Source organism: Piliocolobus tephrosceles, chromosome X (assembly GCF_002776525.5).
Source record: "Piliocolobus tephrosceles isolate RC106 chromosome X, ASM277652v3, whole genome shotgun sequence".
NCBI lineage: Eukaryota > Metazoa > Chordata > Mammalia > Primates > Cercopithecidae > Piliocolobus > Piliocolobus tephrosceles.
Window position 1 is genome coordinate 15,179,116 of NC_045455.1, and position 18,403 is coordinate 15,197,518.

General features: G+C 49.6%; 1 protein-coding gene across 2 annotated transcripts in view; it reads left to right on the top strand.

Moving 5' to 3' along the window:
- The window catches only part of STK24 (serine/threonine kinase 24), a 124,474-nt gene that overhangs the window by 103,173 nt on the left and 2,898 nt on the right, over positions 1-18,403 (top strand). For both annotated transcript variants that reach the window (XM_023218038.2, XM_023218039.2), the window contains exons 6-10: positions 7,248-7,433; positions 9,625-9,770; positions 11,555-11,678; positions 12,990-13,058; positions 16,131-16,267. In XM_023218038.2, coding sequence (XP_023073806.1) covers positions 7,248-7,433; positions 9,625-9,770; positions 11,555-11,678; positions 12,990-13,058; positions 16,131-16,267 — 662 coding nt within the window. The remainder of the gene's footprint in view (positions 1-7,247; positions 7,434-9,624; positions 9,771-11,554; positions 11,679-12,989; positions 13,059-16,130; positions 16,268-18,403) is intronic.

An 18,403-nucleotide genomic window follows, 5' to 3' on the forward strand; every position in this document is an offset into this window, starting at 1 on the left:
TATTTCATATTGATTCTTTCATTTAACCCATTCTATGTAGGCACATTTTTCTGGATTTCAGTAATACTGGAGTAGACAAGAACAAAAGTCTCTTCTCCTATATATCTTAAATTCATATGGGAGAGACTGACAGTAAACAGGAAGAATTAACAGCACTTTAGGAGCAAGTGTGCTGTGTTGTAGTTACCACTTTCAGTGAGTTACCTGCCTTAGGTGAGAAATATCCCTAGAGAGTGGCGGGGCAGAAGGCGTGGGCACCTCAGTGTGGTGTGGGCACCTCAGCGTGCATTTCAGGGTGGGGCCCTGGTGAGATGGCGTTCTAGTTGAGATGCAAGCTGAGAGTTGTTTAAAAGAGTTTTGAAAGAATCAGTGCACAGCTCTAATTGGTGTTTTTAAAGAAAACTCCAGAATAAATATAACAGAAGAATGTTTCAAGTTTAAAGATTTAAAACTTATCTGAAGTTAAGAATGATGTGAACCCATAAGTCAAAGAGAGGTTGCCTGGTATCAAGCAAAATGAATGAATAGAGATTATTACATATGTCAGAATCTTTTCCAGAGGAAAAAAGGTATATTACAAACATGTTAAAAAAATTAAGTGCCTTCAAAGGAAGAAAATCAAGCTGGTGCCATTCATTCACAAATTCGTACTGAGCAACTGCACTGTGAATACAACTGTGAACAAGACAGCACGCTCCCTCCTCTCCTGAAGTAGAAGAGACAACCAATAAGCAGTTTCAGATCGTGCACAGTGCCATGAAGAAAGGAGACAGGGCCATGTGAAGATCTTCCGTTTTTGGTTCCACCATCACTGCTCACATGAGAACCTGTATTCAAGAGCTGTCCTGTCTGCCTGAGCCGTCCCCACCGCCTTCCTCGAAGGGCAGGGCCTCCCTGGGCGTTTGCTGGAGGCAGTGTCAGGACATCACAGCTTGGCCGCCTTCTTCCCCGAGCTCTTTCAACATCAGGAGGCTCTGGCCAGGCGTGGGGGCTCACAAGCACCTGTAATCCCAGCACTTTGGGAAGCTGAGGATGGGAGTTTGAGACCAGCCTGGCTAACATGGTGAAACCCCGTTTCTACTAAAAATACTAAAATTAGCCAGGCGTGGTGGCGCATGCCTGTAGTTCTCAGCTACTCGGGGAGGCTGAGGCAGGACAATTGCTTGAACCCAGGAGGCGGAGGTTGTAGTGAGCTGAGATCGCGCCACTGCAGTCCAGCCTGAACGACAGAGCAAGAGCCTGTCTCAAGAAAAAGAAAAAAACCCATCAGGAGGCTCTGATCTGACCAGTAGGTGTTACAGTGTTGGGGGTGGATTAGAGTACGGTCTCCCTCTTCTGGGGAGTGCACATTTGGTCGGGAAGGAGATAGTACAAGAAAATGTGTCACATTTTTGGTCTGTTTTTACTGTGACTTATGTCAGAAGTTATTTCACTTGCTTGGATCCTCCCCAACAACTCTGAACTGGAAATCATGAGCAGACTCTTATGTTGATGTGAAATTGACTTTCCAGGTTTGTTGACCCGGGAGGCGTGTGGTGAGGGCCGATGAGGGTCACATCTGTGTCCGAGTCTCAAAAGTTAGCGGAAGTGGGGTTTCACGCTGGGGCCTTAGGGCTGCGATGTCCTTTGTTTCCCACTGGGTATGGCTCTGGACTGGCAGCTCTTGTTGCAAGCAGGGCCTGATAAGGGTGCTCTTCCAGGCCACCCCGTGTGTGTCCCTCGAGTACCTGGCTTGCCTGCCGGGCAGCCAGTGCTTTTTGGGGTACACTGGTGGCCGCTCTGGTCTCACAGCTCACTCAGCTGCTTCCCAGCTTTCCCTCCATTCTCTCTTACATGACTCATAGACATTTCCCCTCCTAGACTGCACTACAGGTAAGGAAAGACCTTCCAGCCGCTGGGGACAGGGTTCTGTGTGGTAGTTACGAAGGCACGTGCCCAGGTCACACCCTGGTTCACAAGCTGATGGTCAGAGGAAGGGTGGGTTGGGAGAAGGGATGAACTTCACCTGCCTCACTAGCTTCTTCATCTCACGGAACTAAAGGGAATACAAACCTCTGTTTCTTGTATATGTTTAGATCCTGTTTGGAGCCTTTTTGAGCATTGTCACCTCTGGCACTACCTGTGCCCTGTTGTCTTGTGTTGGCTGCTCAGGTGTTGCTGAATGTGTTTGCATACAAAGGGCATCTTACTTCAATCTCAGTTCTTAACCTAAGCATGATATTACTAAGTCCTGATTGTGCATATGTTGTAAGAACCTTCGTTACTAATGTTTTAAAGTGATTTGGGGAAGTTTGGTTTGTTTGAAAGAGTCCCTGTCCTTTGGAGATGGTGCCAAGGGACATAACTCTGCTCACTCCAAAGAAGCCTCCGGTTTCAACAGTAGAGAAAGGTCTTGGACTGAAGAACTCTCATCTCCCTTTTTCCTTGTAAGATTATTATGATGGTTTGTCAGTGAATGGATTGCGCTTGGTTTGCAGTGTAACCATGGTGAAAAGTGGAAACTGGTGATGCATTGATGGAAAAAAATAGCATTGTTGAAGATAAGTGAAGGCGTGGTGGGGTAAGCCGATGGGCTGCAAGAACCCAGGCAGCCAGCCTGTCTACCGCACTGCGCACCAGCCCTTCCTGTCACCGGGCGCTGAGCCCACGGCCTCCCTGCTCCTGCTTACGGATCAGGAACTGCCCACAGGCCTGGCTGGGAGGAGGAGCCCTGAGGGCCAGGGAAGAACGTGAAACAGGAGACAGCAGGCTTTATTTTCGCATGTAGTAGTAATGTTGGGCCACTTTGGTCAACCACGTGTTACTCTTAATGGTCATAAATACCACGTACGCCTCTAGATCAGATACAGGTGTGTTCCTAAAGATTGTATCTGCTTAAGTCATAAACTTATATCAAATCAGATTTGGTTTTGATTCGTTACAGCTGTGACTTAGGGTTATCTGTGGTTTTCTTCTGGATTGTAGAGTTGATTGGTTTCTTCTAGAATTATTTTCTCTATATAATTTAAACAATATTGCTTAGATTGTACCTTGAGATGTGTAGCCAGCGTACTTTATTTGACACGATATTGTGAAGATGTAGGATGCTGTTGCATAGAGCCCTGCCTCTCCCAACGTGGAGGAGAGTCCCAGAGAACTCAGGGTGCTCACTCAGGGGCGCACCCCAGGAGAAGATTTGTTTGCAGTTAATATGTGCATTTGCAGCTTTTGACTGGAGCTTATATTAGAAACCACTGTTTGTTTTCTCTGTCAGCAGTGTCTTAATGTCTCATCTCATATCTTTCCCAAATGGCCCCACACGGGTCTCTCCTTCCACCTGATTTTAATTGCTTTGGAAGGTGACTGCCTGTTCCCCACATAACGTTTACTTTAAAACTCAGACATGGGCTGGGCACAGTGGCTCACGCCTGTAATCCCAGCACTTTGGGAGGCCCTGGTGGGAGGATAGCTTGAGGCCAGGAGTTCAACACCAACCTGGGCCACAAAGCAAGAACCCCCCCCCCGCCCCCCGCTGCAACTCCCGCCTCTACAAGAAATTTAAAAATTAGCTGGGTATGGTGGTATGCCCTGTAGTCCCAGCTGTCCAGGAGGCTGAGGTGGGAGGATAGCTTGAGCCAAGGAGGTCAAGGCTCCAGCCTGGGTGACGGAGTGAGTCCCCTCCCACTCCCCAAAAAAACCCTCAGACACAAGTTCTTCATGTGCTGTGGTTTTGCCTGGAAGTAGGGATAGACAGACTGAGTTAGACGCGAGCGTCTCTGTCAGCACGCTGTGGGACACCTCGCGCTGCATTAAGTTAACGTGCGCAAGCAGCTTAACCGTTCTTCTGAGGGTGAACGTAAGTAATGCTGCTGTTGAATATTTTGGGCAGCATATACCATTTTCCAAATTTAAAATGTAGTATAGATGCCTAAAAGTCGAAGTAATTGGTTTTAACAAGTTTGGATATTTTTGTGGCTTTCGATTTGTATGCCAAATTGCTTGCCATTGATTCAAGTGCCAGTCCAGGTTTGCAGATTAGTCATAGTTAGATGTCTGGCGGGAGGGCAGCAGGCAGGAAGACCATGGGGAGCCTCCCACAGAAGTCCTGGGGAGAAGAGATCACTTCAGACTAATCCAAAGTTAGGAGGGGTGGAGGGGACGCAGGGTGCTGAGAGCCCAGGAACCATATACCCTGCGTTGCGACTGGATTTAGGAGGTTCCAAAGAAGGGATCCTAAGGAGCTGGGAGACCCTCGTGCCTCTGGCATGGCTGCCTGGGAGGATGCCCCCCCCCCCCCGCGTTTTTTTCCTTTTGATAGAGTCTCGCTCTGTCACCCAGACTAACGATCTTGCTCACTGCAACTTCTTCCTCCCAGGTTCAAATGATTCTCCTGCCTCAGCCTCCCGAGTAGCTGGGACTACAGGTGTGGGCCACGGCGCCCAGCCAATTTTTGTATTTTTAGTAGAGATGGGGTTTCGCCATGTTGGCCAGGCTGGTCTCGAACTCTGCCTGCCTTGGGCTCCCAAAGTGGTGGGATTACAGGTGTGAGCTACTGTGCCTGGCCCCCATGTTTGTTCTTGATGGTGGTGTACTGGCCGCCTTCCTTGGAAGCCAGGAGAGTGATATGTGGGTTGTGTTCAGATGGGGCTGGCAGGGGTTTTCTCAGTGAACTTCCCGTGGTGCACATTGGCGTGCAGAAGCAGGCGTTCGCTCCTCGGTGCTGGCTGCTGCCTGCTTATTGTCTGCCCCTGAACCTGAAAGCAAGTCCTTGGGCCTCTGAGTAAAATCAAGGCGAGCGCATCACTGACGTACTCAGCAGAGACCGGCCTCTGCCGGGGCCTGCCTGCCAGTCACCGAGTACATTTAGCTAGTCGAGAGATGCTTGGAGGCCTGGAGGTGGCATCCGTCAGAGATCATGTTCAGTAGCACAATAGAGTGACCGTAGTTACTAATTTACTGTGTTTCAAATAGCCAGAAGAGAAGATTCGGAATATCCCAACACAAAGGAATGATCCGTGTTTGAGGTGAGAGGTATCTCAGCCACTCAGATTTGATTGTTACACACTGTGTACTTATACCAGAGTATCACATGTACCGCCAATATTACGTGCCCTTAAAAATGAGAAGGCTCATTTTTATATGTATGGCTAGGAGACAGCATGGTTTGAAAATAGCAGTAGCTGTAACGAAATCTGAGAGGCCTGGGGGAAGCCGACAGATGTGGAATCACACAAACTTGAGAGCCACCTGTTGGTGTGGAAGAACCGCTGCCACACGAGAGTCACAATAGCCACCTCTGTTCTTGCCTTTCCCCTCCTCCATCCTCCCTCCTTGTGCCTGCTCACTCCTGTCCTCCTGCCACTGCCACAGTTCTGGGTGCTCACCCACCCTGTGCTCCTGTGCACCTGTGCACCTGCTTCCCCCCTTCTAGGGGCAAGAGACCGGGATCAGTTGCATTTCTGCTGATTTTTAAGATAACGCAATGCAAAATAAAGCAAAGAGTCCAAGTTGTAGAGGGAAGGAAAATAGTATTACTTCTAACGTAAGCTCTTCTGGGCTGACCCCTTCAGTATAAGATTTAGTAGAAAGAATTTAGAATAAGACTTGCTGGCAGCTTTTCATCTTCATTGAGAATAAGGAAATAGAATATGCTGTAGGCATCATTCCCATGGACTGCTGGGCTCGGGGGCTTCCAGTAGGGATTTCTGGTACTCACTAAGGCTGCAGGAACATGGTAAGTGTGTCCTCTGCATAGTTAAAGCGTCCTGCAGCCACTACAACGATGCTTCAGGCTATGCATATCCTTGCTGTAGAGTGAGTGTGAGATGTGTTCGATTCTCACACTTGGAAGTTCTTGGAATAATGATGGATGACGATGCACAGTGAGAACAGCAGGAAAGCTGGGCCAGGCTCAGGTGTGTTGTCTACGTCCCCCAGTCGTCTTTTGCCAGCCCGTATAGGACTATATCCTGCCTCATTGTTGGCTTCTGTCCTGTTTGGGGATTGGTATCACCCGCTGTCAAAGTCTCATAGACGGCCTGGCTCTTCTCATTGACATGACACGTTCCAGGAATTCATTCCTTTGCCTAACCGCTTGGTTGTGCCACAGGCCTGTGCTGGGCAGAAGGAGGTGGGGCAGCTGGACCTGAGATGTCCTGGTGGGGGCCACGTGGCTTCTGCAGATGTCTCCTCTAGGACATTTGGCAGAAAATGCAGGCACTAGAGAGACACGGTAAATGACACCAGGAAGAAGCCACCAGACAAATCCCGAATTTGGGACCTGTTTCTTCTTTAAGTTGATGCCACTGGGGAGACTGGGGAGAGGACTGTTCTAGGTTGGAAGAGCCTTAGTGACCTGACAAAGTACCCCGTGGACTTTGGATCCTGATTCACATAAACCGTTTTTGAACAGCTGAGAACATTTAATTATACATGACATTAAGGAATTGGTGCTAATTTCGGGCACCGATAGGTAGAGAAAAAAAAAAAGTCCATATATGAGCACACTGAAATACTCGGGGGGGGGGTGATGTCATGACAACTGATTGATTTTTAAAATATACTCTGGGAACACATGGACAAAGCCTGTATGGCAAAATGTTAATAACCACTAAATTCATGCAATAGGTAGATGAGGATGCGTTATATTAATATTTCTCAGTTCTTTGTATGTTTGAACATTTTCATAATAAACTTTTAAGTTCTGGGCCCCTTGTAAGGCACCTTGTATGGCCACCTCGTCCTCCTCTTCCACCCTCACTCTACAGACGAGGGAAACAAGGCTCAGAGGTTAGCTCTTTCATCTAACGTCACAGGACTTTGTAGAACTGGCATTTCAACCCAGGTCTCTTGAGACCAAGGTACCTACTTTCGACCTCACAGCTGTGCCCTGAGTTCTAAGCACTGCTGGAGGGGGTGACTCGCGAGCGTACACCCACTCCGGACTCCTCTCTGCTCACCTCTCTTACCCGTCCTGCTGGCTCTTGGGACTCCACGGGGAATGCCGAACGCATCCAGCAGGAGGCGTAGTAGGAGTGAATTGATAAGCCATCTCCATGTAGAGGCAGAAAACATTTGGCATATTACAGTTTCTAATGTTGTTGTTCTCTTTTGAAATTATAGCGAGGGCTTATGTTTTTAAATATCAGTTAAAAATACCTTTTTCAAAACCTCGGAAGTATTGAGACGTGTTACCATTTCCCCCCTAAATACTGTGTATTGGAATTGATTCCTGCTTGGTGTTTGTAAAGATGCTTTTCTTGTTGCAGGCAGACATCTGGTCCCTGGGCATAACAGCTATTGAACTTGCAAGAGGGGAACCACCTCATTCCGAGCTGCACCCCATGAAAGTTTTATTCCTCATTCCAAAGAACAACCCGCCGACGTTGGAAGGAAACTACAGTAAACCCCTCAAGGAGTTTGTGGAGGCCTGTTTGAATAAGGAGCCGAGCTTTGTAAGTTCCCAGGGATCACCACGTACCTCCTCGTGTGGCTTGACTCGGCTGAGATACATCCTGTTGGGATTGCTTGAATCACTCTTTTCAGTTGTCTCCCTGGTATTATTCATTTTTCTTTTCCTAAATAAGTATGATTGACTTCTTTGGTTTGCAAATACATTTTAATTTTTAAGTATTAAAAATCTCCTTCTTTTAGATTTCCACCATCTCATACTTCATTGAATCTGAAGAATATTCTCCCTAATATTAAATGTGGAATCATAAATGTTTAATATTTATAGAGGATCAGGCCATAAACTGTTATACTGTTTTTAGTAATGGCAGAAGTTAGCTGGAAACAAATGGCTAAATATGTCTTTAAAGTAAATGTTTTCACTTTCCAGGTGGCATGTGTTAGGAAACAAAAGATTAGGAAATATAACCAGCCACCCTCTGCTTCCCCCACCCCTCCCCCTTCCTACCTGCTTTCTCTTTTTAGGTTTAATAGACGCTGGCAGAGCCGTACAGCAGTAACGACTATGTGGCTTTGCCTCGTTTTCTGTCTGAATTAGGACATTTCTTTGAAAGTTGTGTCTGTGTGTGTGTGTGTTGGTGTTGGAGGTAGCACCATATGTCCTTGTTTTGTTTCTGAGTTTTCCAGCAGAGTTAGCTGAAGGCCAAGCTGAACCCCCTTTTCTTAACTCTTGTGTAAAAATGAGTGGTTACTTTTACAAGAGCACCATGGTTTCCTAATATGCCAGTTTTGGTAAAGGAATTAAATGAAGAATGCAACATTTTCTAAGCACCTCTGGGGAGATGCGGGCTGAGACCACCACACCAGCGTTTGATGACTGCATCAGCATCTTGTGGTAGTGGGGCTTGTCCTGCACGCCACGATGCTCTGCATTTTATTACATGATGATGTTGGTTGCAGCCACCATGCACCAGCACTGGTGGCGATACGTGCAGGCATGTCTTCCCTTACAAAGCATGTGTCTAGTATGGGCTTATGCTCCAGCACACAGAGCTCCCCACCCCACAGCTACCGAGGAGCTGGCTGAGAGGCGAGAATACGAGCACCTCCGGGGTAGCTGGGGTTTCACCCCTTGGGTGGACAGGGAGGGAGAATACTCAAGGGTGATCGAGGTTTCTCACGAGTTTGAATCTGAACACGTGCTTGGCTTTTGTAGTCAAGCTTTCGTAATTTGAAGTGAGTGGGAACTTGGTTCGACTCGGTGTTTGGGTGTTCCTGCTGTCTGTTCCAATTTGGGCCATGCTGGTTTCCTTGGGAAGCACATTCCCTGTCACTGTCGCCATCCTCAAGGCAGGCAGCTGACCAGGTGCTGAGCCCAGGGCATGGGTGAAGTCCTCAGCCCAATCACAAGGGAAGGGAGGGACCTGGGAAACAGCCCTTCTCAACTGGGAAAGTTGGTGATGCAGAGCACCCAGCTGCTCTTTCAGCATACAGGAGAAAGGGCATCTCCTGGCTCCTTTCTGGTTTCTTTAATTCCAAATTGACATTTCTATTATATGGTTGGATGTGGCCAAACGTTAATACAGAAAGTTAACAAAGTGGCCCAACACGGTGGCTCACACCTGTAACCTCAGCACTTTGGGAGGCCGAGGCAGGTGGATCACCTGAGGTCAGGAGTTCAAGACCAGCCTGGCCAACATGGTGAAATCCCGCCTCTACTAAAAATACAAAAAAATTGGGCGTGGTGATGCAGGCCTGTAATCCTAGCTAGGCAGGAGAATCTCTTGAACTGGGGAGGTGAGGTCGTGCCACTGCACTCCAGCCTGGGCAACAAGAGCAAAACTCCATCTCGAAAAAAGTTAAAGCAACACAGAACATACATTTTGTCAGCTATTTGTCATAAAGTATTTCATAAGCTAGGAGATAAGCTCTCTTAAGCTAGGAGATAAGCTCTCTTAAATGATCCCTGTGAAGCTCTGTGCAGAGGTTTCTGTGGAAATGCATTTATTAGGGACCTCCCTGGAAAGGCAGTGCCCTGCCCAGCACAGTACCTGGAGCCCAGGCGTAGGTCCTGAGCCACTCGTCTTTGGGTGAGTCACAGTGAGAAGAGCCGCGGAGTGGAATCCCAGCCATCAGGTGTCAGTGTGGTGGGTTGACATTTTGAGGCAGAAGTCTGTCCTTTGGGGTGGGATCGAGAACTTACCTCATGTTTTGTTGTTGTGTGTGTTTTTCCAGAGACCCACTGCTAAGGAGTTACTGAAGCACAAGTTTATACTACGGAATGCAAAGAAAACTTCCTACTTGACTGAGCTCATTGACAGGTACAAGAGATGGAAGGCCGAGCAGAGCCACGACGACTCGAGCTCCGAGGATTCAGACGCGTAAGTTGGCCCCTGAGTGCCCCAAGTGTGTGTGTGGGAGGGACCCACTGGTCTTTGTCACTTGTTTGGTGTGGGTTTCGTTTTCTGTTGAGTTTTTTTTTAGTCCGGGCTGGTGGCGATTGCTGTGTTAGACACATCCTGGGCCTGTTTGGGAGCTGAGCCTCTGGATGTTGCTGGTGGAATTTCTGCGAGTGAACTCTGCGGTAGAGCTGTGCATAGGGAACTGGACCTGGCTGTTGGATTCTGTTTTGTTTCGTTCGGTTCTGCTCTGTTTTGTTTTCCATTACACTTTCTGTTCTTAAAATCATGATCAGGTGAAACTGCTTTACATGGATGTCTGAAAGGCCAGAAATGCACGTGTTTGTGATGCTCTGTTGTGTCTGGTAGAAGCTGCTGTACCAGCGGTGACTTACTGAGAACTGCTGTCAAGTTCAGCATCTAGGAATTCCCTTGGCTTAAGAGGCGAAGTGGGGCTGGAGCCATTTGTGTGGCGAGGGCTGGGGAAGGCGGGCGGGCAGGCTTGTGTCTGGAAGTCCAAGCCTGGGCTCGTCTGTTCTCGTGCATGCCTTGGCAGGAGTCAAACTTGGCCCAGAGTACAGGTCCATGTGCCAGGCCAGTCGAATGAGGATATCCGGGGGTGAGACCCTGAGTGGTTTTTCAGTGTCTCTAGGTGATTGCAGTTTAAAGCCAAGTTTGAGACCACTGCCCTCGGAAGTTCTTGAGGTACTGCCATTGGGAGATTGCCGGGCTAGCAACAGGGATGACAAGATAAAGAGACTGGAGAGAGGTTTGGAGAGCCAGGCCGTGGCGGTGGATTTGGGTGAAGGAGGGAAGCCCACATTCCAGGCTTGGGCAGCGTGGCAGCAGGCGTTGTGATGTGTGGTGCAGGAAGCCGAGTGTGGGCTGGACCGTGTATGAGTCTGAGTTGTCCAGGAGGAGACGTCCGGTGTGAAGTGGCACCGAGGTGTGGCGTTCAGGTGAGAAAGCTGGGCAGGTGAAGTGGGCTTAGGGGCCACTGCTCTGTGGAGGTCACTGGAGCCAAGGGAACAAAGGGTGTCAGTCGGGGCGTGTGGGGGAGCGAGGCCGGCCCCTAGGGAAGCCGGTGTGAGGGTGAGGCTCCACCTGTGAGTGAGGGGAGAGGTGTGGCCGAGGGGCGCGAGGAGGTGCAGGCTCAGTGAGGCCACAGGCGTCAGGTTGATGAGCAGGGCCAAGGGCTCATTGCCTCTGAGGCCCACGCAGGACAGGGAGTCGTCAGCACACTGTCTCGTGATGGGGGAGAGAGTGCTCGGAGGGACACCGGTGGGCTCTGGAGCGAGTGGGGGGACCAAATAGAGGCAGTGAGTGTGGATCACAGAACCGGGGCTGAGAGACGGCCAAGGTGAGGCCAAAGTGTTGGAATGACAGGCATGAGCCACCACACCCAACACGGGGACATCTGCTTTCCTGGTGAGAGGAGGAGCCCAGCAGAGAGCAGCTGATGCCCCAGAGATGGGCTCCCAGGGAGGTGGGGGAGGTGTCCTCCAGGAGGAGGAGGAGAGTGGGCACGCACACGCTGGCACACCGGGGAGGTGCGGGAACCACCTCGTGATGGTCTCTTCTCTGTGAGGGGGAGGCAGGGGCGTCTCTGGAAAATCCCCGAGGGACTGGACAAGGGTGTTATGGTGGGGACTTGGGGCTGGTGGGCTGGGTTCGGAGGTCCCCAGGCGGCCTCCCTGTGACCGTCCCAGCGCCCCCAGAGCAGACGTGCGAACACTGACGGGATTTCCCTGCGTGTCTGTGTTAAGGGAAACAGATGGCCAAGCCTCAGGGGGCAGCGATTCTGGGGACTGGATCTTCACAATCCGAGAAAAGGATCCCAAGAATCTCGAGAATGGAGCTCTTCAGCCATCGGACTTGGACAGAAATAAGGTACGTCTGCTCCCTCCAGAGTGGCCACACGGACCTCAGTCTGCAGTGTTTTGGAGGCACTTGTGTGTGAAGCTTGCTGTGGGTGTGGGTGGCAGCGATCATGGAATTCTGTTGCTAGGGGATGGACAGATCAAGAGCTTTAGTTCTGTCTGATGATCAGGTGTTCACACCCGGGAGTCTGGCCTCTGGTCTGTTCTGTGCCACTCCATTCTGCTCTCTGCAGCCCTGCGGTCAAGTTAGGATGTCCTGACATGTGGCAATGTCGTGGGGTTTGGGGGTGACCCGTGAAATGACTTCATAGCTCTCTTTGAGGGACTGTTGTGCATGTTGGGGTTACTTATATACATATCATAATTTTGTGATTGAGTTTTAAGGACCTTATAAATAAATGCATTGCTTTTGATATTTATGTAAAACAATTTTGATTAATTGGTTTTATGCCTGTTAAATTTATGAAAGGCCATATATTTAGGGTCTTGTGTAAAGCATAGTGTTGTAGTTTCTCTCAGGCAGGGTGGGCCAGTAGCTATGCCCTGTTGATCCTACAAGTCCTGCTTTGATACGTGAACAGGTGTTGAATGTCCAAATAGAGGTTGCAGAAGTAGAAACTTGGCCTGTGTCGTAGACAGCACTTGGAATGGCCAATCTTGACCTGATTGCTATTTCCAGGGTTTCATTAGTAAAGTACTTTTCTCTCTGTCTCTCTTTTTTTTTTTTTTTGGAATAGGGTCTCTGTCACCCAGGCTGGAGTGCAGTGGTGCCATCAGAGCTCACTGCAGCCTCAAACTCCTGGGCTCAAGCGATCCTCTCACCTCAGCCTCCTGAGTAACTGGGATTGCAGGCATGTGACACCATGCCCAGTTTATTTAAAACTTTTTATTTTTATTTTTGTCTTTTTGTTTTAGAAACAGGGTCTCACTATGTTGCCCAGGCTGGTCTCAAACTCTTGGGCTCAAGTGATCCTCCTTCCTTGGCTTCCCAAAGTGTTAGAATGACAGGCGTGAGCCATCACGTCCAGCCAGTAAAGCACTTCTGCGTAGATAACGAGACGAGGCAGTTCACCTACCTGTGCCCATGCAAAGTCCCCTTCCACATGGAACCCAGATGCCGGTTTCCCTGGCGCGTGGGTTTTGCATGTCACTGCGGATGAGACACTGAAGTCTAGCGAGAGGCAGCCGATAGCCTTCTTCAGCTGTCATGGTGGGCAGAGGGTGTTTCCTCAGCGTGAAGTGCAGAGGTGAGAGGTTCATTGCATTATTGCCGATGTGAACGTCAACTGTTTCTGATGACCTTTTTTCCCTCTCCCCCAAGATGAAAGACATCCCAAAGAGGCCTTTCTCTCAGTGTTTATCTACGATTATTTCTCCTCTCTTTGCAGAGGTAGGTACCTGGCTGACCTTTTCGGAGTGGGAGGGAAGAGGGAGGGAGAAGCTGGACACACTTCAGTGGTGATGTTGCCAGTAAGAGTTGGGGACATTAAGACAAACAGGCAGAGGCTCAGAAAGCCTGCATGGTGCCTCCCCAAAGGCTGTCAGCGTCAGGCACCACCTTGCACCTCCCACTGTCCTGGACGATGGCCACTCTGCCACAGCCTGGAGTGTGCAGACTGGATGACAGTGACCCAGCCTGAGACCCTGTGTCACCCGTTGCATTGCTTTTTAGCAAATCTCATTGGGTGCAGCCTGCTTCCTTTGCCTCAGACCAGTTTCTGGCCATGTGCAAAGTAGATTCTTTCTTCTAAGGAGACGTTGGATGCCCTGGAGTCCTCTGGTCTCCCCTGAGCCACATGTTTCACCAAAGTCCCTCCTCTGCTCAGCAGTGCTGCGCTCCCGGCTGGGCCTCCCCCTGCTGTGCCCCCCCTGCTCAGCCTCTCCCTCCCAGCGGAAAGTGCTCCCGGCCATATTTTGAGAGATTTTCAAAAGTAGCCTTTATAAGAATGAAGGTGGTTCTGCATCTGGTTAGTAACGGATTTGAAAATAAGTTGGAAGTCCCCCCTTTTCTTGTTGTGCCCCTTCCTGGCTGAGGTTGCCTTTGAGGTGTTCACTATGGGCCACACACACATCTGTTTGCATGGGCATCGCCCCTCTTTGGGCAGCTTTCCACTGTGGCTGTGTTTGGGGGTCCTGGTCCTTGAAGGGGAGGCCCTTGGGGGAGGAAGCATCGTAGGAGCTCATTCCCCCCTCCTGTGCCTGTGTCATGCAGTGGGGAATCTCTGGCCGTGGGCTGGGCCCAGCCTGCCAGTGCCTCTTCCCAGCTCTCCAGTGAGCCTTCACCTGTTGCCCTGTCCTGGAGGGTTTGTCTGAGGGCCTCTGACCTGGCAAGTTTCAGGGCCCAGTGTGAGCAGGGCTGTGGCCGGAGCCGGAGGCCTCACCTGCAGCTTCATGTGGGAAACAGCTGAGCCCGCTGGTGTCGGGGAAGCCACAGGGCACGGGGAGGCCCTGCTGGATGTCAGGCCTCAGCCCTGGCTCATGGTTCTGGACACCTGTGTTCTTCCTACTTAGGATGTCCAGGTTGAGTGCCATCCTGCGCTTCATTTTGTCCTATGGGAGTTGGCCCTGTGGGATTTCCAGGCTGTGCTCCTGCGGCTCTGCCATTGGCCTCTGGAATCGGGTCAGTCAGGCAGTTAGGGAAAGTGCATGGACTTTTTCATTTACCTGAGGCTGTTTATTTTTTTACTGGGCCCATGAAGAAACTTTGACATAAGTATTCAGGACATATCCTAAATGCAATCGTATCCTGGATTTTCCAGCTAACCAAATGCTAAACTCGCATCTTTCCCAGTGTATTTTTATGAATGATATTTGCCACCCTAGAGTTCAGAGTGTTTAATGTGCATTATTTCATACAATACTTGCAGAAGCTCAATAGAAAGATTATATCCCCATGCTTACAGATGAGGCCATTGAGGAGACGGGCGTTGGTGTCCCTGCTTTCCTTCAGGGAGCACAGGTCAGGTTGCTCCGTGAAGTCAGTGGTGGGTCCAGTAAGTTCCACACAGCGAGGGGACTGGCCCTCTCCCAGGGCAGCCCTTCTGCTGCCTTTGCTCCTTCTTTGAGACTTACAGGCGGGACACGGGCAGGAGGGAGAGTGCTGGATTGTACATGACCCTCTCGGGACTTGTAAATACTGTGAAGTGATTGGGAGTCCTAGACAAACACAAGTGGCCATCTCGGGGCCTGCGGGGTGGGCCCTCTGGGACAGCAAGAGCTTCGGAACAAATGCTCTCCGCACCCATTGGCTCTCCAAGGTCAGACTTTCTAGTTCCTGCCTGTCCCTTCAGCAGTGGAGAGAGAAGCTGTGGCTCTCAGGGCAGGGCTGGGTTTGGAAATGACAGCATATGTTCAACAACCTGCAGACAAGCTGAATGTTGCCTGAGATGTTTCTTACTTCCCTGAAGAGGAGGCAGTGTCCATCATCTGTGGAGCCACCACGAAGAGCCTCTTCTGTCGAGTTCTGAGCCATGCTGGATCTTGATTGAACAGCTCTTACTCTCACAGTTCACGTTTCTGGGCCTTCCGGAGAGGGACTTAGAGTTGACCTTTAACTTAGGGAAGTGCCTGAAGGCACTGTTGTGATTTCTCTTGGGAGTAGAGGAAGGACACTGGAGATTCCCACAATTTAAGGCTGCCACTTACATGAAATGGAATATTTTGACACTACTCTGGATCACAAAGGCAGTTTGCTGGAGTTTAAGAACCAACCCATTAACATGAGGAAGTAAGCTTTGACGGCCCACATGGCAGTTTCAGTATTGAGATCATTAACTTAAGATAGGCTTTGAAATTGCTTTTCTGGTACAAGGTTATGGTTGAAATGGGAAAAGAGCACAGAGAGGACAGTCCATCGTGGTGAGACTCGGGAGAGGCACACAGAGAGCTAGTCGTCTCAGTTCTGGCCTAGAACAGTCATAATTACGGTCTGACGATTGCCCTGTCTGTACGTAACTGCTCTCAGAGCATTTGAATCACCTTTCTTCAAAAGGAATCTGGGCCGGGCGCAGTGGCTCACGCCTGTAATCCCAACACTTTGAGGCCAAGGTGGGCGAATCACTTGAGGTCAGGAGTTCGAGACCAGCCTGGCCAACATGGTGAAACCCTGTCTTATTAAAAATACAAAAATTAGCTGGACGTGGTGGCAGGGGCCTGTAATCCCAGCTACTCGGGAGGCTGAGGCAGGAGAATTGCTTGAACCCAGGAGGCAGAGGTTGCTGTGAGTTGAGATCATGCCACTGTACTCCAGTGTGGGCAACAAAGCCAGACCCCATCTCAAAAAAAAAAAAAAAAACAAAACCAGGGATCTGAAGTGGCCTGGATCCCGAGTCAGAGCCTTTCCCGGACACCCGGGGGCTGGGGTGGTGTCGTGGTCCATGCGCTGTGTTGCTCCTTGAAAAGCATGCTTCCCGGTTCTGCAGCTGTGCACCTCACACTGTTCTTCCTGTTTGTGTGTTTTCAGTTGAAGGAGAAGAGCCAGGCATGCGGCGGGAACTTGGGGTCCATTGAAGAGCTGCGAGGGGCCATCTACCTAGCGGAGGAGGCGTGCCCTGGCATTTCCGACACCATGGTGGCTCAGCTCGTGCAGCGGCTCCAGAGGTAACGACCCGGGGCCCCTCTGGGCTGGGGAAGGAGAGGCCTGCACTTGGCCTGGGACTCGGTTGATGAGTTTGGTACTTCGTTCTTGGCCTGTCTGTTCCTGTTGTCTTGCAGGCCTCAGGGTACACACAGAGTTGAATTAGAGGAGACTTTGTTGAATTCTAGAAATCAATGTGAATGAAGGATCTGAATCTGGAAACTGCTGGAAAAGCCCGCAGGACTTTGTGCATTTGTAGCTCTTGCCACACAAATACAGGGTGGTGGTGAAATACCTGTTTCCTCTTAATTATGCAGCTTAGTTATTGGCCAGAGAATGATCGTTCTTAGCCAGATTTGTGTAACTGTCTCTCTGGTTTTCGGCTTTAAAGTCAATGTGAGAAATGCCAGCAGCTTTGGTGTGGTAGCTTGGCTGGAGCAGGCGCAGGTGCGTTTGCTGTCTTAGCTGTGTGTGTCTTGTCTGGAAGCCTCCTTGGTAGGGGCTCATCTGTGCCAGCCTGTAGGAAGCTTTTGTCCCTGCCCAGTGGCCCCACCTGTTGCACACGCTGTGGGTGAGGATTCAGTGGGGCGACCGCTTTGCCCTCCCTGCCCCCTCCCAGCTTGTTGTAGGATTAACCATGGAAACCAAGCCCCTCCTGACTGCCATGGGCACAGGTGCAGGTGTTTGGAGGCAGTGGATGTGTGCTGGGCAGCTGCTGTGTGTGACCCAGGGGTGATTTGTCACTGGGCTGTCCTCCCCACCCCCAGGAGGACCAGGCGTGCCGCTGCCTTGACATTCATCTCCAGGTGTCCAGGCTGATGCCCTACCAAAGCTGGCTGAGCCTTTGTGATGATGACGGGCATTTCCAGGTCTTCCCCGAGATGCGTCCCACCTGACAGTACATAAAGAAGTTGTGCGCGCGTGAGGTCCCTTTTGCTATCTGGAAGTGATTGAAGGGGCCGCCTACTGTCCTGTGAAGAGCCCCTCTAAGTGGGGATGGCAGGAGAAAACCACAGCTCTGATACTTCCGGTTTATGCTTCTGAACTTGGGTTCCTTAGTATGCCATTTCAACTTCTTAAGTTGCTAGAAAATGAAAATGATTTATGGGCTGCCTTTAATTTTGAGGCAGTTGAAGGATGATCCCTCCCTCCTTTGATACCCAAAACAATATTAGGAATACAGGAAAATAGAATTAAAAAGTCATCCATCTCTCGCCTGAACACAGATTTTTTGATTTCTCAAACTTAGTATCACATACCTCATTCTAGTGACATTATTTCTCATTAGAAAAAGCAACTAGAACAAAACCAGAAACTCGCAGGATTGTTACTGTCTTGTTTGGCGTTTTGTTTTCTGCTTTTGTAGTATTACTTTTAGAACCAATACTTTCCACATTGTTCAGAATTGCCTGAAATTGTTATGAACTGTTTGTTTATATACATGACTTGATTTCCCCAGGAGCTCCAGGGCACAGAGCATCTGGCTTGTATATGTTGAACTGATCCATGTTTCCCATTTCCAGACCCCTGTCTCTGTTCCTCTTCTTTCAGTTGTTAAGTTGATCTGTACCAGTGCTGGCCAGTAGAAGTACAATGGGGGCCACATGCAGAATTACACATTTTCTGCTGGATGTGGTGGCTCACGCCTGTAATCCCAATGCTTTGGGAGGCCCAGGCAGGAGGGTCGCTTGAGGCCTAAGTGTTTGAGACTAGCCTGGGCAAAAGAGCAAGACCCTGTCTCTACCCAAAAAAAAAAAAAAAAAAAATTTAGCTAGGCATGGTGGCTTGTACCTGTGGTCCTGGCTACTTGGGAGGCTGACGCTGTAGAATTTCTCAAGCCAAGGAGTTTGAGGCTACGGCTATGATGACCTCTGCACTCCAGGCTGGGCAACAGAGTGAGACCCTGACTCTAAAAACCCAACAAAAAGATAATTTTACATTTTCTCATAGCCATATTTTTAAAAAGCAAAAAGAAGTGAAATTACTTTTAACAATACATTTTTAACCTGCCAGATCCAAAGTATTATTTCAACATTAATACCAACAGTCATCAATAAGATACTTTACATTTCTGGGGGACCGTCTTTGGAATTGATGTGTCCTTTACACTCAGCGCATGTCCATTCACAGGCAGCACATTGCACGTGCTCACTGGGCAT